Raw genomic sequence first — 22,309 nt, 5'->3', positions numbered from 1 at the left:
CACACCTTCCAGGCCCCTCCCATTGAAGTGAAGGGCGTGGCCAGGGCTTGGAAGAAACACGAGAGTCTCAGGTAGCCGGTGACGTCCTTGAGGACTTCAATCAGTCCCACAGATACAGCCTTGACCCTGGGTCACGCTGTTCCTTAGCAGGCACCTGCCAGCCATCCAGCCTCCACGCCCACGGCCCAGGAACGCAGTGTGAACTTCAGGGAGCCATTCAATAAAGTGGATTCAGGAAGCCGCAATTCTCGCTCAGAAGAGGTTTCGCGTTTCGTCACCCCTCGTGCCCCCGCTGCTCAGAAGGGATCTACAGCCCGAGTGTGGGGTGTGAACGCCAAAGACTGACACACAGGGTGACAACACGTGCGCACTCAGCCGCTGGCTGCTGCATGCTTCCGGCTCCCGATTCAGAGTGTCTGCCCGTCTCTGTCACATCCCCACACTGGTCCCTTCTCCCATCACCAGCAGAAGTGGACTGCGCAGCCTCGGGCCTCTCCCATCCCAGTCTCTGAGGATGTGCGTGGTCTTTGAGTTAAGAGCTCACTAAAGTGTAGATCATGCTGGATGCAGAAAGAAGAGGAAAAGAAGGCATTAGTGGGAGCCCACAGAAGACCTCAGACGGCCCTCAAAAGAGGCACCTTCCAAACGCCAGACCCCTTGCTTCTTTCTCATTCCTGTCACGAGAGCATCTTGTCTACTCCCCGGACTCTTCCCCTACTACTTCCCACAATGTTAGACTAAACGCTATTACGAGACCATACTGTGTTCCTCGGATGAGAGATGTGATTGCTATCATTATTCTCATCAGGACGATTATCGTGGCCATTATTCCTCTTTCCTGCAATCGCAGGGCAGGTCCCCAGGGGTGGGAGGGGTGCAGTGGATTCTTTATGCCACCAGCTGCCACATGGCTGTGTCCAGGGGCTCCCAGATTATGGTGGATGATACGGCAGTGCTAGGGAAATGATGAGCATGACTATTGTAAGGTCTTTTGTGTGAACACAGGCCCTCTGGGCACACGAACTGGATGAATTTTAATTGGGTAACTCCCTGGCCCTACTTTTTCTAACAGAGCCCAGGCATTAAACATGCATTACGAGCCTGTGTCCTAAGGTGGAGCCCCAGCACTACCAAGGAGGGGGTCACGCATCCCTGTGCTCTTAGAAAGGGCTGCAGGCTAATTCTGCAACAATGAAGAATGTTCCACACCAAAATATACACTCTATCCATTTGGCAGAAAGAAAAACAACCACCTTTTCACAATATAGAGAGAAGAAAGGATAATCTAAGAAACAAAACCAAAGGCGAGAAACTAAAGTGTTTTACTTCTAAACCTCTCCAGCTGCAAAGCCCGGACAAGCCCCCCTGAGTAGCTGAAGTTCTGCCTTTGAGAACTTGATGCACCTCATGGACACAGAGCCTCACTGGCCAGGCCTGGCGCTAGAGGGGTCTTCTTCCACATGGGGAAGTACGGGGGTCAGCTGAAAAGTGGATTGCTCAAGGTCACACAGCAAGGCTAGGAGCCACGTCCCAACACCAGAGCGAGTGCTCTTTCCACTGTAACACACAGCTTCCCTGTATTTGTCTACTCACTTTCATTTCCCTCATTCATTCAATATTTATTGAGCGCCTCCTGCGGGCCAGGCGCCATTCTTGGTGCCGGGAAACAATGGCGAGTGTGCAGCCCCTGCCTCGAGGGAGTGTACGGCTAAGCTGTAGCGCAAACAAGGGTTTAGTGAGCACCTACTGTGTGCCGGGCGCTGGCCAGGGCACTGCAGATACAGAAGGGAATGAAACAGTTGAGGCCTCTGCCATCAAGTTAACCATAAACAACCTAATCTGAGTGAGAGAAATGAACAGAAGGGGACGCAGGCATGATCCAGAGTAAATGGATAGGAGGGTGGTACCACGTAGGCAGATAATATCATCCTGGTTTACACCCTTGATTTGAAAAGATCTTTATATTAAGCAGGCAGAATCCACACTAGACTAACCAGCTTCTATTATTTTTAGTTTTAATATTAGCATCAGTATTCGTATTAAGTAATCCCCATCCCATGTAACCTGCAAACGTCTCCTGGTCCACAAGGCAACCTGAGAAGCGGGTGGCGCTGGACGCTGGGATGCTTCGCACAGCACAGTGGGAAGAGAGCCCAGAATCCGGGGCCAGATACTTTGCTAACTATCCGCTAGGACCTCGGACACATTTCTTAATCTCCATGAGGTCCTTAGGAGCCCCTCAGGAACCTCAAACTGTAAAACACCAACCCCACCTTTATAGGGTTCCCAGCTGCTGTCACTTGAGTCTCTATCATTGTGCTCAGCTCAGAGGCAGCTCTCCATGCACGTGGGTCCCCTTCCGTCCCTATAAGAGTGGCCTGGGCTGAGAGTCCTGGCTCTCCACAAGCCTGGATCTAAGGGGCTGAGAGCCCCTGAGGTGGGAGAAACAGGATCTTTGAGGAGCCCTGAAGAGCTCCAAGACGTCAGGTTCAACAAAGAAGGCAGAACCCTGGTTGCCACCCAGGGTCCCAGCTGAGGCGGGAGGAGCAATTGATACCCATTTTGTTTTGGAAACAAAGTAATTAACACATGTAACCTAAAGGCAGCGCCAAACTGAACAGAATGCCTGGAACATCATCAGTTACAGGAAGATCACAGTCATCTAACGGGCAGAAGCCCCAATATGGCCGCCACAGCCCAGCAGACAGAGAGCAGAGGAGCTCTCTATCTGTAAATTCCTATGACCCCTAGGCCCTGTTCCCTCCGGCGCCTTAGGCTCCAGCAGCTGCTGCGACAAAACTGAAATGAGGAAGCTTGATCTGCCTCAGTCTCCACCCAGACTAAGGAGGATCCCAGGCTAACGGGGCAGGAGCCAGGGAACGCACTGCCCTTATTCTGCTGGCTTTGAGGAGGGGCAATGCTGTCTCTGGGGACAGGCCCCTCAGCCCATGACTCAGCAGAGGAGCTGTGTGCAGCCCCGCAAAGAGGCTGGGCACACTCCGGGGAAGAAAGTGAACCTCCTTGTTAGCGCGAGGTGCCAAATCGCTAAGCCCGTGAGGGTTGCCCATGGCAGGAAGCAGCCTGAGAAAGCTTTAGTTGCTAGAAAGTTCAGACTTAGATCAGGGAGACTTGGGCCAATCTGCTGGGCACCTCGGAAAGCTCCGGAGAGGCTTCGGAGGCCCTCAGGCTCCTTGCAAATTGAAGCAGGCGTTGTCCCAGGACACTCCATCCAGGAAGAGGAGGGAAGGGGTCACCCTGAGCCTGAACCAACCCTTGACTCCAACAAGAATGTGGTAGAATATTCCGAATCCCCTCCAGGGCCGAATTATTCCAGAGGAGGTTACAGCCCTGAGGGTTATAGGAGAAGACTCGGGGCGTCTGAGTCTTCTGGATGCTGGGGGTGCAGAGGGGAGACGAGGTGGACCCAGGCAGCAACTCCAGAGTGACGCTTGGCCCCAAAATTCGGAATCAGCATATCTAAGCCCAGGAATCTGCACTGTTAAGAAGCACACCCTCCTCAACCCCTGATTCTGATACAGGAGGTCCAAAGACCACACTTCGATAAAGACTTTTCTAGAGGTTTCCTAAGACAGCCAGCAGTTAAGAGCTCAATCTTTGGGACAGGACCTGAGAGGGACTTCTCACTGCGTCACTCTGAGCTGTGACCGTGGGAAAATGATCTAACGTCTCGGACGAGGTTTCCTCATTGGTAACGTGCAGATAATGATAGCCTTTAGCTCATACACTGAGCAATATGTATCGCGCTCTTTGCTCGAAGAACGGCTCGTTTCTAAATGCTGGATAAATGCAGCTGCTTCCCACGCTGCCCCAGCCTAACCTGAACCCCGAGGCAGCCTTGGAGTCTAACATCCCCAGCCTCCGCTTCCTCACCTGGCTACTGGCCACCCGGCCACTTTGGAGACAGTGCTGGGGTACCTGGAGATAGCATGGTCTGGTGCAGGTAGCAACAGGAGAGCAAGGTGACAGGTGAGACACCCCAGAGATGAGCCCAAAGAGGAACAGGAAGGAGGAGAGACATTTTCAGAAAAGACACTGTCTGGGGTATCAAACCACGAGACAGTCTGTTTATAGCTATCTGCTTAGTTAGGATGTTCTGAATAAAGAGGTGAAAAGAGGGGAGATTCCTGAAACAGAATTACAAAGCCAGCATGTTTTAATTAATTAGAATGGCGTTACATAATATTAGGAGAATTGTAAGTATAAGCACTTAATGGCCCAACATGCCCATTTGTGAAGCATTGACTGCCATGGGGGGGGGTCTCTGTTGTGGTCCCCAAGACTGCTTTCACACAGACTAGGGGGCAACGAGGCTATGTATCCGGGGCCACAGGTGACCTGAGTGTCTGAGCTGTGGAGTTGCTGGGGGCAGGGTGCCCCATGCATGGGGAAGGAGTCACCAAGTGCACCTCACCAATAATCTCCTAAGAGGGGTTGGCACCATGTAGCCCAAAGGATGTTCCTATCAGCCAGCAAGGCCTCCAGCAGGACCTTCCACCCCTCCCACTTCTTTACACAGAAGCTCTCTCTCCTGAACCAGTTAGGTGGCTGGCAGCATCCTTGACAGGCTGGGACTCCTACCTGCAAAAGCCGGAAATTTTCTCCATTTGCTGCAGGGGTCAAACCCACAAGAAGGGGCAGAAACTCACCAGTAAAGGTAGTAGAAGAAGGAGAGGAGATAGAAGGCCAGCTTACACCAGGCCTCCTTCTGACAGTAACTCAAGGTGTCTGCGTTCATGACCACCGGCGGGTCGTAGGCTAATTCGGAGCTATCTGCCGGACAGTGGAAGTACCTGCAGAGAAAGCGCACGGCATCATCGGCTCTGAGGCTTGGACAGGACATCTGAAGTCGTCTGGGCTGAGTCCCCCTGATGCCAGACTTCCAATCCGAGGAATCTCTGCTAAGCAGCTGTCTGCCTTCTGCCAGAATCACTGTCCAAATTACAGCCCAGGCACTGCTAAAAAGTCGCTCAGCCACTGTCTTCTAGCAGGTAGTAACGCCCAAATACTCAGATCCACCAGTATCAGGTACACCTCACACACAGCTGCTCTGACAGAAGGAAAACGTGTCCCATGGTGGTACCTGGGAGATACCAGGAAGAGCCTCCTTTCTCCAGGGATGTGGGTTGGGGGGGTGAGGGGGTAGCGGAGGGAGGCCCACAATGTGTATGGACCTGCGTTGCCAGTAGGGGCACAGGCGCGGGTTGATGTCAGTTGCATATCCGCTGCCTGGTGTCGCTGTACCACAACTCTACCATCAACATTAATTATTTGGATTAAACATTAATTACTTTTGGGTTATCCTCCTCCCAGACCCCCTTTTAGAATCCTGAATACTCTGGGAGGGACATCATATTCCCACTTGAGTGTGGAGTCGTTTACAGGTCATTTTCTTCTTTATGTAAGGACCCAGCACAGCGAACAGAATACTGGCCATCGCGGGGAGAGAGCAGCCCCCGAGGGAAACTGGGTAAGCCTAAGAGCAGTGGGAGGAGAGAGGTGAATGCAGACTTGGCCTTCTTCAAAGCATCACCTCAGCTCAACGTGAACCGGCCTTGCTTCGGGAAGGAGAGAAACTCTCCCACTGCGCTGTGTGAGACCTTGGGAAGTGGTCAGGTAGGAGGCAAGTCCTGTCCCTGAGGCCGTCCCTCTGGCCCTCACCAGATGGCTGCCCCCAGGGCCTCAGCCAGAGCCTCATTCAAAGCCAGAGAACAAAGTGCAGCTGAAATCACGCAGCGGGCTGTTCTTTTTGTCAGTCTGGTAATGGAATCAGGAGGCCAGGTGCAAATTAATGGCTCCTGTGAGGCTCTGGGACAGGCCGTGATCCTCGAGTGAGAGCGAGGACCGGACGCGTGGTCTGACGGGCTTAATCACATCGGCTTTGAAGAGCATCCCTGTAATGTAGCAACTCACAGAGCTGGTATTTCAGATCCCTCTTCATCTGCTTCAAAGGATTGCACTGACATTATCTGTCATCCACGCTATGCAGAGAGGAAACCGCAAGCCAGATTCAATGACATCTGCCAGGTCTCAGCCCTCCAGGCCACTCACCTCTCCTCTGCCCAGGAGCAGATTTCACAACCTATTTGCTTTTGCTGTGGCCTTGTTCCCAGGAGGCCTCATTAAGTGGAGGAAGGGGTGGCAGGGTGGCTGAGTGGCCCAGTGGACAGAGCCAGGGCCCTGAGGCCCACCCGTCCCCAGACTGAGACTCCTCACGTCAACTGTTAACCTCTCTGAGCCTCAACTTTCTCATCTGCAATATGGGACTGAAACTGCCTACTCCAAAGGGCTGTTGTGACAATTGTGTGAGGTGATGGGTCCAAAAAATCTCCAAGAACAGGTACTGAACAAAAGTTCTGCGGTTCTACTTGTACTTAAACAAACTGGGAGCTAGGGCAGAGGGGGCTTTATCTGCACTAGAAACATCGCTCGGCTGGACCTTTGGAAAGGAGGGGAAAGCGGAAATGAAATAGAGGGGTTTCAAGGACTCTGATTTTTATTTTCTTCTTCTCTTTTTTTTTTTTTTTTTGTGGCCTCACCGCGCAGCATTCAGACCAGGGATTGAACCCGTGCCCCTGCAGTAGAAGCGCTGAGTCTTAACCACTGGACCACCAGGGAAATCAGGACTCTTATTTTTTAAAGGACATTTGCCCTCCTCACTCCTTTTTCTTTCATTTTCTGAGTACGTAACAAATTACCAGAACTAGGCTAGACCCTGTCAGGGATTCAAAAAAGTAAGACGAGCTCCCCACTGGCAAGGAGACTGCAGTCACTCCCTTCTTTTACACGGAAACGTTCCAAGTTTAAGGAAACGGCTGGCTCTCCTGCCCTCCCTTTTGGAGGAGTGATAGCCCTAAGAAGCAGTGTACCAATCAAAGTTTTGTAAATTAACCACATTTCTGATACCTTGGATTGACAACACACTATTTGAAGGACCTCGGGATAAATTCATTTTAGAAGAAGAGTCAGCCCCTAGGTGACAAGGACACGGCCTGCAATCCACAGAGAGGTGGCCCTGCGATATCCCAGCTGAGTGATTCTGGGCCACGACGTAACCTTTGTGAGTCTCTGTAACCTGTGTGTGAAACAGGGAGAGGCAACCCCAAAGCACCCGTTTGTGGTGGATACCAGAGGAGGTAGGCGTGGAAAGTCCCTGAGTGGGTAGGCGATACATTTCAACAGCATTATGTTTCTATTTGACTCCTCTCTAAATTCAGATTTTAGGTTACCTTTACAGAGAAGGACTTTGTTATGTAACTGAATCGTCTTATTTCCTCCCTCAACCTGTGTCCCGCTCTTGGTCACCTCCCAGCCACCCAGCCTAGACACTCCCTCTCCCTCACCTCCTGCATCTAATTACTGGCCAAGGCATGTCCAGTTTACCTCTCCAAACCCTCTCCTTCTCTCTCCATTCCAACGTCCAACGTCAAGCCTCCAGTCTCTCCACCTGGAATTTCACCAGAACTTCCTAACTGGATTTCGTCCTCAAAGTTTCACCCTCCAACCCAGCCTTCCCACGGCTGTGAGGGTCACCTTCCTAAAACTCGGAGCAGGCACTGCCACCTTCCTCCTCAAAACTTCTGAGAGGTATCCCTCTCCTACAGAATAAATTAACTCCAACTTTCTATCAAATCATTTCAGACCCTCCTTACCTGATCCCCAGCTCTCAACCCCATCTCTGCTCCCTTCTATCTGAGAACCCCACATCCAAGCACACGGAGCAATCACTGTTCCCCAGACACACCAGGTGCTTTCTTACATCTGAGCAGGCCAGTCCCTTAACCTCGAATGTGGTTTTCCAGATTCCCCAGTGTCACACTTCCACTTCTCTACACTCCTACCTACGTTCCTTATATATCTGGTAAGAATCGATTTCCCTCTACCACTAGGGTATATGTTCCTTGGGGGTAACGGTATTATTTTACTTTCATCTTGGAATCCCCCATAATGTCTGGCACGTAGTGTGTGTTCCATATGTTTGCTGAAGGAAGGGGTGAATGTTCTAGATGTGACTAAATACAGGCTATATTGTATGCTGTAATCACAATGATTAAATATTTGGGGGACGAAGGGAAAGTGTGGTTAACTTATTTGCACATCTGCATTCTTGACTACTTTCGTATTCCCTGCCTCCTATATACCCACATGGCGACTCTCTTTTACCTATATACCCACATGGTGACTCTCTTTTACCTAAATCACATGATCTGATGCACGGTCTTAGCAGGGTAGAGATTTAAAATCAGAACAGTCCCAGAAAATCCAGCCCATATGGTAGGTGGGCTATTTTTATTAACATAGAATTCATCTGTCAAAAAACTTCACCTTTTAAAAGGATACAATTCAGCAGTTTTTCGTATATTCATAAGAGTTGTAGAACCACCACCAGTATCTAATTTCAGAACACGTTCATCCTTTCCAAAAGAAAACAGTGTAGTCGCACCTCACGCCCTCTCCCTTCCAGCCCCTAGCAATCACCAATCTACTTTGTGTCTCTATAGATTGGCCTATTCTGGACTTTGCATATAAATGGCCTTTTGTGACTTGCTTCTTTCACTTGTAATTTTTTCAGGCTTCACCCATGTTGTAGTGTGTATCAATACTTTATTGCTTTTTATTGCCCAATAAGACTCCAGTGTGTATCAATACTTTATTGCTTTTTATTGCCCAATAAGACTCTATCGAAAGGATATACCACATTGTGTTTATCCATTCATCTTCTGATGAACATTTGGGTTGTTTCCTCTCTGCGGCTATTGTGAATAACGCTCTAGCTGCCTTTAACGCTGATCTGTGAGAGCTGAGGCTGTGGTTAGTGGAACCTACAGGAAGGGCCTTCCCTTACTGAATTATTGTCTGAGGGCAGCTTGCAAAGAAGGCTTTGAGGAAAGGGTCACCAAGGGAAGGGACGAGAGGAAGGCACTAAGTGGCCGGTCCATCTGGGGGGACATCGTCTCTGGAGGGCAGGCTGACCAAGCAGAAAAGGGGAAGGATAGGGCAGTCCCAAGCAGACTTACCTCCAGAAGTGATAGAAAAGTAGAGGGACATTCAGCCCCAGGGTGAGCCACTCCTGAGCGCACAGGAACATGATGCAGAAGAGGCTGTGGATGGAGTATTCCGGCAGCACCAGCTGAAGAGGGAGCAGAGACACAGGCCTGCGTTAGAGGGAGGAAGAGTCACTCCTGCATCTATAGCGGCTGACGTCCGCCTGCCTGGACATTTCCTCTGACATGCTGGTGACACAGAGGTCCTTCCCGCAGCATCACAGAGTCACTGCCCCTGGACTGTGACCCGTCTCTGGTAAGTTCTCCTCTTTAAGATACCGGAGCCATGCTTTATACCCAGAAAGGACACAGGCCCTCAGCACCCTACTTACCAGAATAGGGCACTTGCTTCAGGGGGTCACCTGTGGATGACCACAGGTGGGAAGAGCGGAAGAGGCCATCCAGCCCCTGTGACGTCTGGCCCAAGGCAGGACCCACTGGAAGAAATACTGATAGACTTTCTAGTGATTCTGTAACTGCCCTGCTCGTGTTCTCCTAGGCCCTGTGTATCCTCCCATAGAAACTCACAAACCTAAAGCAAATATGTATATACTGTTCAAACACAGGAGCGTTGGGAAAAAGGTGAGAAACAGCATTTTTCTTGATGCTGTGTGGATGAAGAGGAACCCAAGAGTAAGAACATGTAGTATATGACAAAAGAGGGAAAGTTTAGCCTCTGGAGGAAGGGGAAAGAAACCAGCCCAGACCAAGAAGGGTCAGATAGTGGAAGGCAACCAACAGGAAGACTAAACTCCGTGAGCCCAATCTACCTGCACTGGTGTAAAAAGAGCTCAACGTGATTGAGAACCCACCCCCCAAGGGTGTTTACATCTTAACAGAAATCAAAGTTGTAACAAAAATCAAAGTGACTGTAAAGGAGAAATTTGGTCCCCGGGCCAGTAACAAGGAAACCCCAAAATAGAGATATTAATGTACCATCTTTCCCAATCAGATAGGAATAAATATTTAATGAATGAATAGTTAATGAATTAGTTATTTCATTAATAGTTAATATTTAATGAATTAAGTTAATATATATATTCATTATGTGTATATACATATTCATATATATATGGGGGGATAGCCTCTGTGTGTCATTTAGACCAGCGGTCCCCAACCTTTTTGGCACCAGGGACCAGTTTCACGGAAGACAATTTTCCATGGGGGGATGGTTCAGGCGCTAACGCGAGCTCTGGGGAGCACTGGGGAGCAGCAGATGAAGCTTCCGCTCACTCGCCCACCGCTCACCTCCTGCTGTGTGGCCCGGTTCCTAACAGGCCGTGGACCAGTACTGGTTTAGACCACGCTGAATGCTTCGCTCCGTCTAGCAAATTCTAACCATCCTTCAAGGCCCATCTCAAACAGCACTTTCTAATGGAAGCTCAGCCCATCCTACCCCACCTCACCTCACCCCACCCTGCAGCCCCACAGCATGCTTTCCGACCCTCACTCAGGGGGACTTCCCATAACCTGTCCACGATGGAGTCATTACCTTCTTTCCTACCTCTCGACACACACGGATCTACCCCTAGTCTATAAGCCACCTTGGCCAAACTCTATTCTTTTCTCATCTCCATTTGCAAAGTGCTTTTTTGTACTTAGCAGAGACTGAACAAGTATTTGATAAAATGAATTGAACTGACCAAGTGCATACGTTTGGAGCATGGTTGGCTGGCATTAGGGATGCAGCCTGTGGTCACAAACCAAGATTTCTCTGGGGGGAAAACAAACTGCCTTGAACCCTTCTATTTGGGGAAAGAACATGACTTTGGTCTCATTCATCTCTCACTTTAGTCAGATGAGCTAACTGCCCCAGATGGGAAATACAGTGGGGGACATACATTTGAAATAAATACATGCAGAGGCACAGGTGTTAAGAAATGCATTTTGTAACTAAGTGGCATCTTCTTCATTCTCAAGTCCAGTGAAGAATGAATTGCATTGGTCTGCCTCTTAGAATTCTCGGGCAATAACCCTGGAATCAACGTACAAGAGCCAGCGGTCCAGAGGCAGTGGCCTCAGTGGGTGAACCGGCACAGCTAGCCCGTGAGCCTCAACGACCTGGTGGGAGGGGGTACGTCTCAACATTTCTCCTCACAGGACCTTGCAGCCATCCTTTCCAACCCCATCTGCGGCCAGCCAAGACACCACCTTACCTCCTCCCATTCGAAGAGAAAGCCCCTGTTCTCAGCCTGCCAGCCCCAGGGGGTAGAGGCTGTGACCTCTCCTATGCACATCTCTATACATTTTTTAATCATTGATTTCAGCCACTTAGGCCGAGGTAATTAACATGTTAAGAGACAGCCACCCCAGGCCTGGATCATCCCTGTCTCACAAATCTCTGATTACAATTTGGATCTCAGGTCCCTCTATTCAGCACCACTGTTTCTTCTCTCTTCGAGGCTTGATTTATAGCGGAAGCTGCAACCTGCTGAGCAGGGAGGATTTGTCACTGTCACCACACTGAGGAAAACTGATTAAGGGAGGCCAGCTGGGTCCAGAGGTGCCCCACCTGCTGGGGGTGGGATAAAAGCGGCAGAATCCAGGCTGCTCTTCGGGGTGGCTTCTCCCCAGCTGCCTCTTCCTATCACTGAGCAGCGCATCCTTGCAGGTGGGAGGGCGAGGGTGCCCTTTACGTCCACACGTTGTTTCTCTCCCGCTTCCCCAGGCAGTCCCTGTCTCAATGGCAGCGGAGACTTATGGACCCAGTGAACCTTGGCTGGGCCATGAGCACCAGCCTTGACCAGTGGGCATTACTGCTTCCCTCCACACACTTCCCGTATCCGTCGTCGGGAAGGTGGGGCCAAAGGGCTGTGAGCAGAAACGGCTGGCGCATTTACCAGCCGATGCAAAGCGCTCCAGGCTCTCTCTCTCTGCCCTCTGACACGGCAAAACGCACTTAGGCTGGAGGGTCCTCCAGCATCCGGAAGCCATAAGTGAGGAGAGGCGCGCTGGGGCAGCCGGTGATGGACACCAAACATGAACAAGAAAGAAACTTGTGGGGTGTTCTGGGGTTTTTTTTTGGCTGCCCGGGGGGCGTGCGGGATCTCAGTTCCCCGACCAGGGATCGAACCCGTGCCCCCTGCCATGGAAGCGCGGAGTCCTGACCACTGGACCGTGTTCTAAGCTACTGAGATTTGGGAGTTGTTTCTTAACCACAGCGTGATTTAACCCATCTTGTCTGGTACAAAATGAGTAATCAGTGAGAAAAGCAAAGCGGTAATCATCCCTCTTTATCCTTCCCCGGATCAGCCAGCCCGCCTTTCCTTTCACAAGCACTGGGCATGCTGAGGCACGGGCTGAATGACCACCAGGCGGGCATAATGCTTATTCATTCGTGTGGGCAGTTGGACTAGCTGTCCCCTCCCAACCTTGCTTATCTCGGTTATACAAAGACCGCCCCTGAATCTCCCCGGCCAACCACAGAAACACTGAGGGGAGGACCGCCCGCCCGCCCTCCATCCTGAGTCATACCCTCACACTGCAGAACACTGTTTCCTTGTCTTATGACAAGCTGTTGGAATGGTGCCACTCTCATTCTTTCACACAACAGAGGGACTGTTTCACACAGGCCACAGTCTATTGAATTCCCGTGTCTTATTATGCCCTGCTTTACAGAGTTATAAATACTAAATAAGTGGTCTCAATACAGGTATTGTGGGGTTGCTGAAAAGACTGCAATTCACTCCAACCAGGGGGGCTCACAGAAGGTTTTGCGATCAAGGCGGAATCAAGGGAACTTGAAAGGATGAGTAAAACCTCATCATGCGAGGAAGCCAGAGGTCAGCATTCCAGGAAGAGGAACCGTGAGAACAAAAGCATAGAGGTGACAGTCACCACCTGGGCGGGTTCTGCACAAGCCCATCGAAAACGGCCACTCACTCATCATTTAATGGATTAACGCCAGGCCTGATGTGGGTCAAGTTCTGGGTAAATGTTCATTTCATTCCCCTCCTGCTGGGACTCAGCCTTCTCATCCCCTGGTGCTGGAGGCTTTGTGTGTCACCATCGTAAACTGAGGGGTGGGGGCCTGCCATGAGAGTATGATGACAACACAGCCTCCTCCCACTATTCCCTGCCCTGATGTACGCAGAGGTCCAATGTCAGCTGAAGCTCTCAGCGCACGCCAGCAAAGCTCAGACACTTGCCAGTGCAGACTTCAAAGATTTCACCCACTCCCCCGCTTCTTCCATCACTTCTAAGAGGATGCATGTGGCATCTGGGAAGGATCGCCTGTCCTGACTTCCTGCCCAGATTCTCGTCCTCAATTTTCATTTCCTGGCAGTCATTTCCATCCCAATAGCCCACAGCCACCGTGTGCTGAAAACTCACTCTCCTCCTAACACCTGTAACCTTTATCTCCTAAATTTCCGATTTCTGCTAATAATAGCTATCTCTGATTTCTCTGTCTCATCCATTTCCTCACCCGTCGGTTTCCAAATCTTGTCATTTCTTCTTCACAGCCACCTGGGTTTGTTTTTCCTTTTTTATTTCTACTGCCCCTTACTGGTCTGGGCCCCTGCACATACTCCCAAGGCGGTGCAGGAACATTCTAGCAGGTTTCTGTCCCTGGACCCTGCTCCCTCTGTCCAACAGAGCAGCTATCTCTTCTCCTCTGTAAGTGCCACATTCAGCTCCGCTCTAAGCTTTCATCCACAACCTTGTTTTCCTGGAAATTTTATTTTATTTGTATTAAAACTATTTTATTTCTACTTATGCATCATCTCATTCATTCAGGTATCCATTCATTCTCCGGCTTTAGCCCCCAAGCGATTTGCAGCTGACTGGTAACCTTTACCTATGATGGGAGAATACTATAATAATGTATCAATGCCTTATTTCATTGCTGTGGAGGAGAGGGGTATCAGGAGGCAAGAGGAGAAGCTCTTCTAACCCCCAGAGGGAGAGCAGGGATTCCCTAAGACTGGGGAGGAGGGGGCAGTGAAGGAGGAGAAGGCGTGGCCAGCACCCTAGTGCTGGAGATGTGCTCCTGGCTCCCACCATGCATCCCAAGGGGGGCAGGATTTCTGAGGGGCTGGTATAAGCATGGCTGGGACCAAACACCCTAAAAGTCAAGCCACAGAAGCCTAGGGGTAGGTTCCAGGGCTGAGGGTAGCTTGAAGGGAGTGGCAGCTGTGAGACCCAGAGATTCCACCCATCTCTCAGTGAACACTGTTGACTCAGACAACAAGCTTTTCTGCTGTGATCACATTGGGCTAAAAATATTAGCCCACTATCTCAAAGTGTTACATAAATTCTTACCAGTTACATAACGATCAACTGTGTGATATTGAGAAAAGCAGCTAAGCATGTTGAGCCTTATTTATCTCATCTGTAGATGCCAACATTTACAACCTACCAGCAAGGGTGGTAGAAGGGACACAGGGTGTCCTCTGACAGTGCTCTCAAAGGGGAAGCAGCATCAAAGAAAGGAAGATGCCGTTATCGCGATGAATGTGATCATTGTTACTGTTAACAATCACATATGAGCTATTTACCATTCTCGGGACTTGTCACTCTTACCCTGAAAGTCAGTGAAATGGCCCAGAACCAAATCTGGTTTCCCGATTCTCCATCCGGTCTCCTCTGACCCCCGCTCTGATTAAACCAGGCTTCCAGCTTTGCCAAGTGGAAAGAAAAACCAAGGGTTGTTTAACAGCCTGCCTCTCAAACCATAAAAACCCCAATCCCCGCCTGTTTTCAAACAACAATAACCCAGTTCCCTTCGTTGCATTGTCCTGTATTGTGGTATCTGTCCTAAGGTTTATCTGCCCAGGAGCCAGTGAATATGAAAAAGAAGAAAAAGATAATGTCTCTTTCATCTGATTTCCCAGCCCACACCGAACTGGCCCTAAAACAGAGGAGCCCTTCTGGGATGAGCAGGGAGGAGGCAGTCTTCTCAGAAACGTCCAGCATGGAGAGCTGTTCTCTATTTGTCCCCAAATGAACAACTGTGCACGTGACTCACGTCAGGAGGAGACAGCGGGAAGGAAGGACAGGATGGCAGCTTAGGAACCTGGGATTTTGCTAAATGGAAGACTGAGAAAAGCATTCAAGCACTATCAGGAAACCTTATTCTGTCTGAGGCCTTCTTTAATTGCTCTGGGTAAAGCTCTCCTAGAGAGGGCGCTGCCTCACAGCAGTCAGGCAAAAGCCTGCACCAGCCTGGGGGTTGGGAGGGCGGGCCAGCCCTCCCAGGGGCAAGGCTCCCTGCAGCCTCTGGTCCCTCCGGCTAAGAGCTGGCACCCCGACCTCAGATGGCATGACTAAGTGGGAACACTGGTTGGGCCGACTAGAGTGTTGCCTATTTGATGATGCTGGTACGTTAAACTGTTTGACCTCCTGGATTTTGCACAGTGTTTATCCAATATTTTAAAGGGGAGAGCGGATGACTCTGGGACATACTCAACAGAGAATCACCTAGTCTAGAACTGTAATTTAAAAAGTCACCATAAAATTGAGGGAGGGGAGGGAAGGATAAATTAGGAGTTTGAGATTAACAGATACACACCACTATATATAAAATAAACAACAAGGACCTACTGTATAGCACAGGGAACTCTATTCAATATCTTGTAATAATCTATAACGGAAAAAAATCTGGAAAAAAAATATGAATCACTTTGCTGTACACCTGAAATTAACACAACACTGTAAGAAAAAAAAACAAAAGTCCCCATAAATTATTCTGATGTATGCTGACTGTACACACACCAGGAACTGTGGACCTGGTTCTGTGCCCTTCGCTGCCAGCACTTCTAAATGCCTGGGCCAAGTACTGCTTCGACCTTGTCTCGGTCAGGATCAGAGCCTCACGGCTGATCCCAGGAGACTGAGCCAGGCCTCAGGGGAAATCAGTCACCGAACATGTTCCCCACAGGCCTGTTACCCAGAAACACAGGGGCAAGAGGGGGCGACAGCAAGGGAAGGAGATCCTGCCTGAGTGACCCAGGACGTAGAAACAGGAGCATTTTCCTTCCGGCCTGCAGAGGCCAGGAGTTCAGTGAGGGCACAGAGGTGGGGCAGGGAACCACGGAGCGCTGCTTCCAGCCCCAGGGGGCTTCCTCTGCAGGCCTTCCACTGTCCAACCCCATGGGGCCCTCTGGCTTCTTCCCCTCTCTCCACCCATCCTCCCTGAGCACGTTGAATCCACGCTGAGGAAGCTCCTGCAGCTTTCCTGACACCCACAGGGGCTCACTCTGCATGCGGAGAAGGCAACAGAGAGAGGAAAAGGTCCAGGGAGAGGAGGTGCGGTGCGGGGTAAGCCCATAACCCCGCTGCCCACTGCTCCTGGCCACCTAGAGTGAGGAGGGCCCAGTTCACAGCTCGGCCCAGAGGCCCCCGTTGGGACTTGACTGTGCACTGACGTGCTGCAGACCCCGGCCCAGCCACCGTGGACCACTCTGGCTCCCTGCCCAGACTCCCAGGAACTGCCTGGGAGCCTTCCTGTCCTAACTGCTCCTCGGGGACCAGCTTCCACTCTGACTGACTCGCATGGGCTCCAGCACCCCTAGTCCCCCTGCCATTTCCCGTGGGCCCTCGCCGCCAGCTGTGCTGTGTGCCGGGGACGGAAGGAAAAGCATGAGTGCACAACAGCATGAGGAAGGGGCTCCCTCCAGTCGAGTTCACAAGGGTCTCAGGTTCGCTTCTGGAGGAGAAGGAAACCGGGACAAGAAGTAACAGAACGGGTTTTGCTCGCTGCTCTACCACCCTGGCACTCCCACTGGCCCCCCTCCTCCAGCCCATGTCTTTAAGCTTCACCATCACCCAGCAGTGATTCCCAAACGTTATGGTACTTCCGAATCACCTGGGAGTCTTGCTAAAAGACAGGTGGCTGGGCCCTACACCCAGTTTCAGATTCAGTAGGTCTGGGTGGGGCCTAAGAACCTGCCTTTCTAACCAGTTCCCAGGTGAAGCACTGAGAACTTTGTGCCTCCAGGTGTGGCCCCAGGACCGGCATCGCCAGCATCACCCAGGAGCTTGTTGGAAATACAGAATTTAGGCTCCATCCCAGACCGCTGAATCAGAACCTGGTGGGTTTGAACAAAATCCCCAGGTGATTTACATGCACCTTAAAGTTTAAGAAATGACTGGTCAGCACTGAATCCCAAAATAGGATCCTCCAGCCACCTGTAGCAGAACTGCCTGGGACACTTGGTTTAAAATGCAGATTTCTGGGTGCTATACCCATCTGCTAAGATAAACTGTGGCCAGAAATATGCATTTTTCAGAAGCATCCCAGGTGATTTTGTTAAATATTTGAGCTGAGATTCACAGACCAAACACACAAGGCAGAGGCTTCCATTCTGAAGACCCAGGGTCCCAGTGCCCCAGCAGGGCTGTGACAGTCCTACACTCACAGAGCAATGCTCACCAACTACTGCTCACGGACTTGAGTCTGGGTAGGTAGCATAGGCAGATAAGGGCAGTAGTGTCTGGCTCCTGGCTCTCCAAGCCACCAGCATGTGGAAGAACACCCATGAAGCTCCCTTAGAACCCATGGCCATGGTCTCTGATCTTGAAGGGCTGGCCTTGGCATCTTCCAGGGATGGAGGTCATCCCTCCAGCATCCTTCCACCTCCAGAACCTCGCAGCCTCTAGTTTCCGCCATCTTCTGCCTGTCCTCGGCAGGTCACCTCTGCCCTTCACTGTCACAAGCTCCTTCTGCCTGTCTCCGGCCTTCCCTGTGTCTCAGTGGACTTTCTAAACCTGGAAGGTGACTGGTTCATTTTAGGACCAAATCTTTGGGATTCCAGCCCTGCCCTGCCCTGCCCATACCTCCCAGTCTGCCTTTATCACCATTTTCATGCAGCTTCAAGATACGCTTGAATTTCAAAAGCCTCTCTGCCAGTTTCCTCACATACTTGTAAAATTACTGAACTAAGAGCCCACTCAGGCAGGAGGTGAGAATAAAAGCACTCTCTCAAGCAATGCCATATTTTTAAAGGGACAAAATTCTCCTACAACTAGTGGGAAATTCAAAGACATCTTAAGTTAACACTTGTAGCTACCCACTCCTTTCTTCCTTTCTCTAAGCCAGGGATGAGGGAAGTAGGAATTGTCATGTTCAGAATACAGGAAATGATTAGGCAAAAGTTCAGATTGTTTGAGAGGAGAAAGACTAACAGAAGGGAAAGTTCTAGGATGAGAAGGGCAGAAGGATAAGTGATTAACAAGCTTTCCAGTGCCGAAGAGCCCCACTTACGCACTCAGTCAGCAAATATTTATTATAAGCCCTTACTAGGCAGTGAGTGCAAAGCAGCCTAGCTGGGGCAGGCTGCCATGTAAATGACCACGGAAACCACAGCTTCTACAGCACAACAAAATGGGAGCCGACATACAGAGGTAGATTCAAGCAACACGAGGCAGGGAGAAAGGAAAGAGGAAACCATCCACTCTGAATGAGGAAATGAAGGAGGGTTCCTTGGAGGAGCATGACCTCTGAGTTGAGATTTAGAGGATAAGCTGTATGGGGAAAGCAGAATACCCAAGCTGGGGGCCTCCCCAACGACACTCGGCATCACTCTTCATGGAGGTGTTTGAGATAGTCACTGTTTTCCTCGTGTGTCCTAGAAAAACACCGCTTCCAAATCTTCCACACAAATGACCTTGAGATCAAAAACCCCTTCTACCAGCCTGTAAGATTTCCAGAGAACAGTCATGACGATTTTACCTGACCACAGCGACAGGAAGGAGGCCAAGGCCAGAAACAAGTCATCTCCTGCCCAAGTGTTTGAAAGCTCTATGCACAGTGGATGATAATTAGTCTCGACCTTGGACTCACATTCATAGAGTTCACCAGTGAACTTAGGCACAGCTGCTAGCCCTGCCCTCCCCTCTCCAGCCCATCCCACCCACACCACCCTCCCAGCCCAACTGGAAGGGAAGGAGCTCAACTCTTGTAGGGAACAAAGGGTCCCAAACCCCCAGGGCCTTCCTAACTCCCTGCCCTCCTAGAGTGGTGTTTTCCATGTAAGGCTTCTGTTGCCACATCATTTATGTAACAGGCACCTGCTGTTTTCAGCAAAGGGAGTTTCTCTCATTGCCCCACAGATCTTCCCTTATTAGAGCAAACTGAGCAGCAGCCTGGGTGGTCTTGAGCATCACTGTACCAGGATAAAAACAGATGATTATCCCACTTAACAGCCATCAAGTGGTGTTAATTACCTGTTACTTTCAGCAAGTTAGAGGAAATTTACTCGAAACAAGCAAAAAAGGGTAGATTGAATGAGAGAACAAGTATTGGCATCTGGGGAAGGAGAGCAAACTGCCAACATCACCATCAATTAATACTAACTGAGGGAGGGGCATCAAGATGGCGGAGGAGAAAGACCCTGAGCTCACCTCCTCCTATGGGCATGCCAGAATTGCAACTCCTTAAAGAGCAACTCTCTGTGAGAACAACCTGAGGACTAGCAGAAAAGATTTTCCACAACCAAAGATATAAAGAAGGAGCCATAACAAGATGGGTAGGAGGAGCAGAGACATGATATAGGCAGGACCCAGGACCCACACCCCTCAGGTTGGAAGCCCACAACCAAGACGAATATCACAACCAAAAAGCTTGTCCCCAAGAATCGAGAGAGGCCAAGCCCATATCAGGCTTCCCAGCCCAGGAATCCCGCACTGGAAAGACAAGTCCTTAGAACATCTGGCTCTGAAAGTAACCCAGGAGTGCATTCAGAAAAGCCAGAGGGCTATAGGAAACAGAAACTCCACTCTTAAAGGGCATGTGCAAAACCTCACATGCTCCAAGTTCCAGAATAGAGGCAGTAATTTGAAAGACACCTGGGTCAGACCCACTTGCTGATCTTAGAGAATCTCCTTCAGATCTGAAGAATACAATAAATGAAATGAAATGAAATGAAAAACACATTAGAAGGAACCAAAAGTAGATTAGAAAACACAAAGGAACAGATCATTGATCAGGAAGACAGATTAGTTGAAATCCCACAAGCTGAACAGAAAAAAAGAAAAGAGAATTAAAAAAAATGAGGATAGCTTAAGAGACCTCTGGGACAACATCAAGCATACTAACATTCACATTATAGGGGTCCCAGAAGAAGAAGAGAGAGAGAGGGAGGGACAGAAAACCTACTTAAAGAAATAATAGCAGAAAACTTCCAAACCTGGGAAAGGAAACAGACATCCAGGTACAGGAAGTACAGAGAGTCCCAAACAAGATGAACCCCAAAAGGTCTACACCAAGAAACATTGTAATCAAAATGGCAAAAATTAAAGATAAAGATAGAAGCTTAAAGGCAACAAGAGAAATGCAACTAGCTACATACAAGGAAACTCCCATAAGACTATCAGCTGACTTTTCAGCAGAAACTTGGCAAGCCAGAAGGGAGTGGCACAATATGTTCAAAGTGATGTAAGGGAAAAACCTACAACTAAGAATACTCTACAAGGCAAGGCATTCATTTGGATTTAAGAGAGATAAGGAGTTTTATAGATAAGCAAAGCTAAAAGCATTCATCACACCAAACCAGCCTTACAAGAAATGTTAAAGGGACTTCTCTAAGTGGAAAAAAAAAAGGGGCACAACCAGAAATAAGAAAATTATGAAGAAATAATCTCACTGGTAAAAGCAAACACAAAATAAAGGCAGGGACATATGTATGGAATCTTAAAAAAATCAAAAAAAAAAAAGAGGTCATGAAGAACCTAGGGGTAAGACAGGAATAAAGACACAGACCTAATAGAGAATGGACTTGAGGATATGGGGAGGGGGAAGGGTAAGCTGTGACAAAGTGAGAGAGTGGCATGGACATATATACACTACCAAACATAAAATAGATAGCTAGTGGGAAGCAGCCGCATAGCACAGGGAGATCAGCTTGGTGCTTTGTGACCACCTAGAGGGGTGGGATAGGGAGGGTGGGAGGGAGGGAGATGCAAGAGGAAAGAGATATGGGGACATATGTATATGTATAACTGATTCACTTTGTTATAAAGCAGAAACTAACACATCATTATAAAGCAATTATACTCCAATAAAAATGTTAAAAAAATAAAGGTAGTGAATCACCACTTATAAAGCTAGTGGGAAGGTTAAAAGACAAAAGTAGTAAAATCATCTATATCTACAATATAGTAGTTAAGGGATATACAAAACAATGGGATGTAAAATATGATGTCAAAATATTAAACATGGGATGTAGGAGTAAAATGCAGGGTAGTTAGAATTCACTCCAACTTAAACGACCATTGAATTGTTATATATATGAACCTCACAGTAATGAAAAACCAAAAACCTAATAGACACACGAAAAATAAAGAGAAAGGAATCTAAACATAACACTGAGAAGAGTCATAAAATTATAAGGGAAGAAAGGAAAAGAGAAAAAAAGGAACAGAGAAGAATTACCAAAAAAGAAAAGAAAAGAAAGCAATTAACAAAATGGCAATAAGTACATACCTATCAATAACTACTTTATATGTAAATGGACTAAATGTTCCAATCAAAAGACAAAGGGCAGCTGAATGGATTAAAAAATCAAGACCCATATATCTGATACCTACAAGAGACTCACTTCAGATCTAAAGATACACACACACATACACAGTGAAAGTGAGGTGGTGGGCAAGCTATTCCATGCAAATGAAAACAAAAAAAGAGCTAGAATAGCAATACTTATATCAGACAAAATAGACTTTAAAACAAAGACTGTAACAAGAAAAAAAACGCATTTTACATAATGATAAAGGGATCAATCCAACAAGATATTACACCTGTAAATATTTATGCACCCAGCATAGGAGCACCTAAATACATAAATCGAATATTAACAAACATAAAAGTAGAAATTAACAGTTATACAATAATAGCAGGGGATGTTAACACCTCACTTACCTCAATGGACAGATCATGCAGAAAGAAAATCAATAAGGTTACATAGGCCTGAAGTGATACATTAGGTTAGATGGACTTAATAAATATATACAAACATTCCATCCGAAAACTGCAGAATACACATTATTTTCAAGTGCACATGTAACATCCTCCAAGAGAGATCACACGATAGGCCACAAAAATGTCTCAATAAATTTAAGAAGATTGAAATCGTATCAAGCATCTTTTCCAAACAAAAAGGTATGAGGATAGAAATCAAGTATGAGAAAAAAATGAGAAAAAACACAAATTTGTGGAGTTTAAACATGATACTAAACAACCAATGGATCACTGAAGAAATCAAAGAGGAAATAAAAAATACCTTGAGACAATAAAAATGGAAATAAAA

The 22,309-nt window shown here is 48.6% G+C and overlaps 1 protein-coding gene across 3 annotated transcripts in view; it reads right to left on the bottom strand.

Moving 5' to 3' along the window:
• Nucleotides 1-523: 523 nt before the first annotated feature.
• Nucleotides 524-22,309, bottom strand: part of CNIH3 (cornichon family AMPA receptor auxiliary protein 3) — a gene marked incomplete at both ends in the record, with an annotated part of 119,406 nt that continues 97,620 nt past the window's right edge. For 2 of the 3 annotated variants that reach the window (XM_082653170.1, XM_082653171.1), the window contains 3 exons: nucleotides 524-560; nucleotides 4,668-4,811; nucleotides 9,036-9,148. In XM_082653170.1, coding sequence (XP_082509296.1) covers nucleotides 533-560; nucleotides 4,668-4,811; nucleotides 9,036-9,148 — 285 coding nt within the window. The remainder of the gene's footprint in view (nucleotides 561-4,667; nucleotides 4,812-9,035; nucleotides 9,149-22,309) is intronic. The other variant, XM_082653172.1, reaches the window with a different exon arrangement.

Source organism: Grampus griseus (genome assembly GCF_964374135.1).
Source record: "Grampus griseus genome assembly, chromosome: 1".
Taxonomy (NCBI): Eukaryota; Metazoa; Chordata; class Mammalia; order Artiodactyla; family Delphinidae; genus Grampus; species Grampus griseus.
This window is presented reverse-complemented; position numbering and strand designations above follow the sequence as displayed.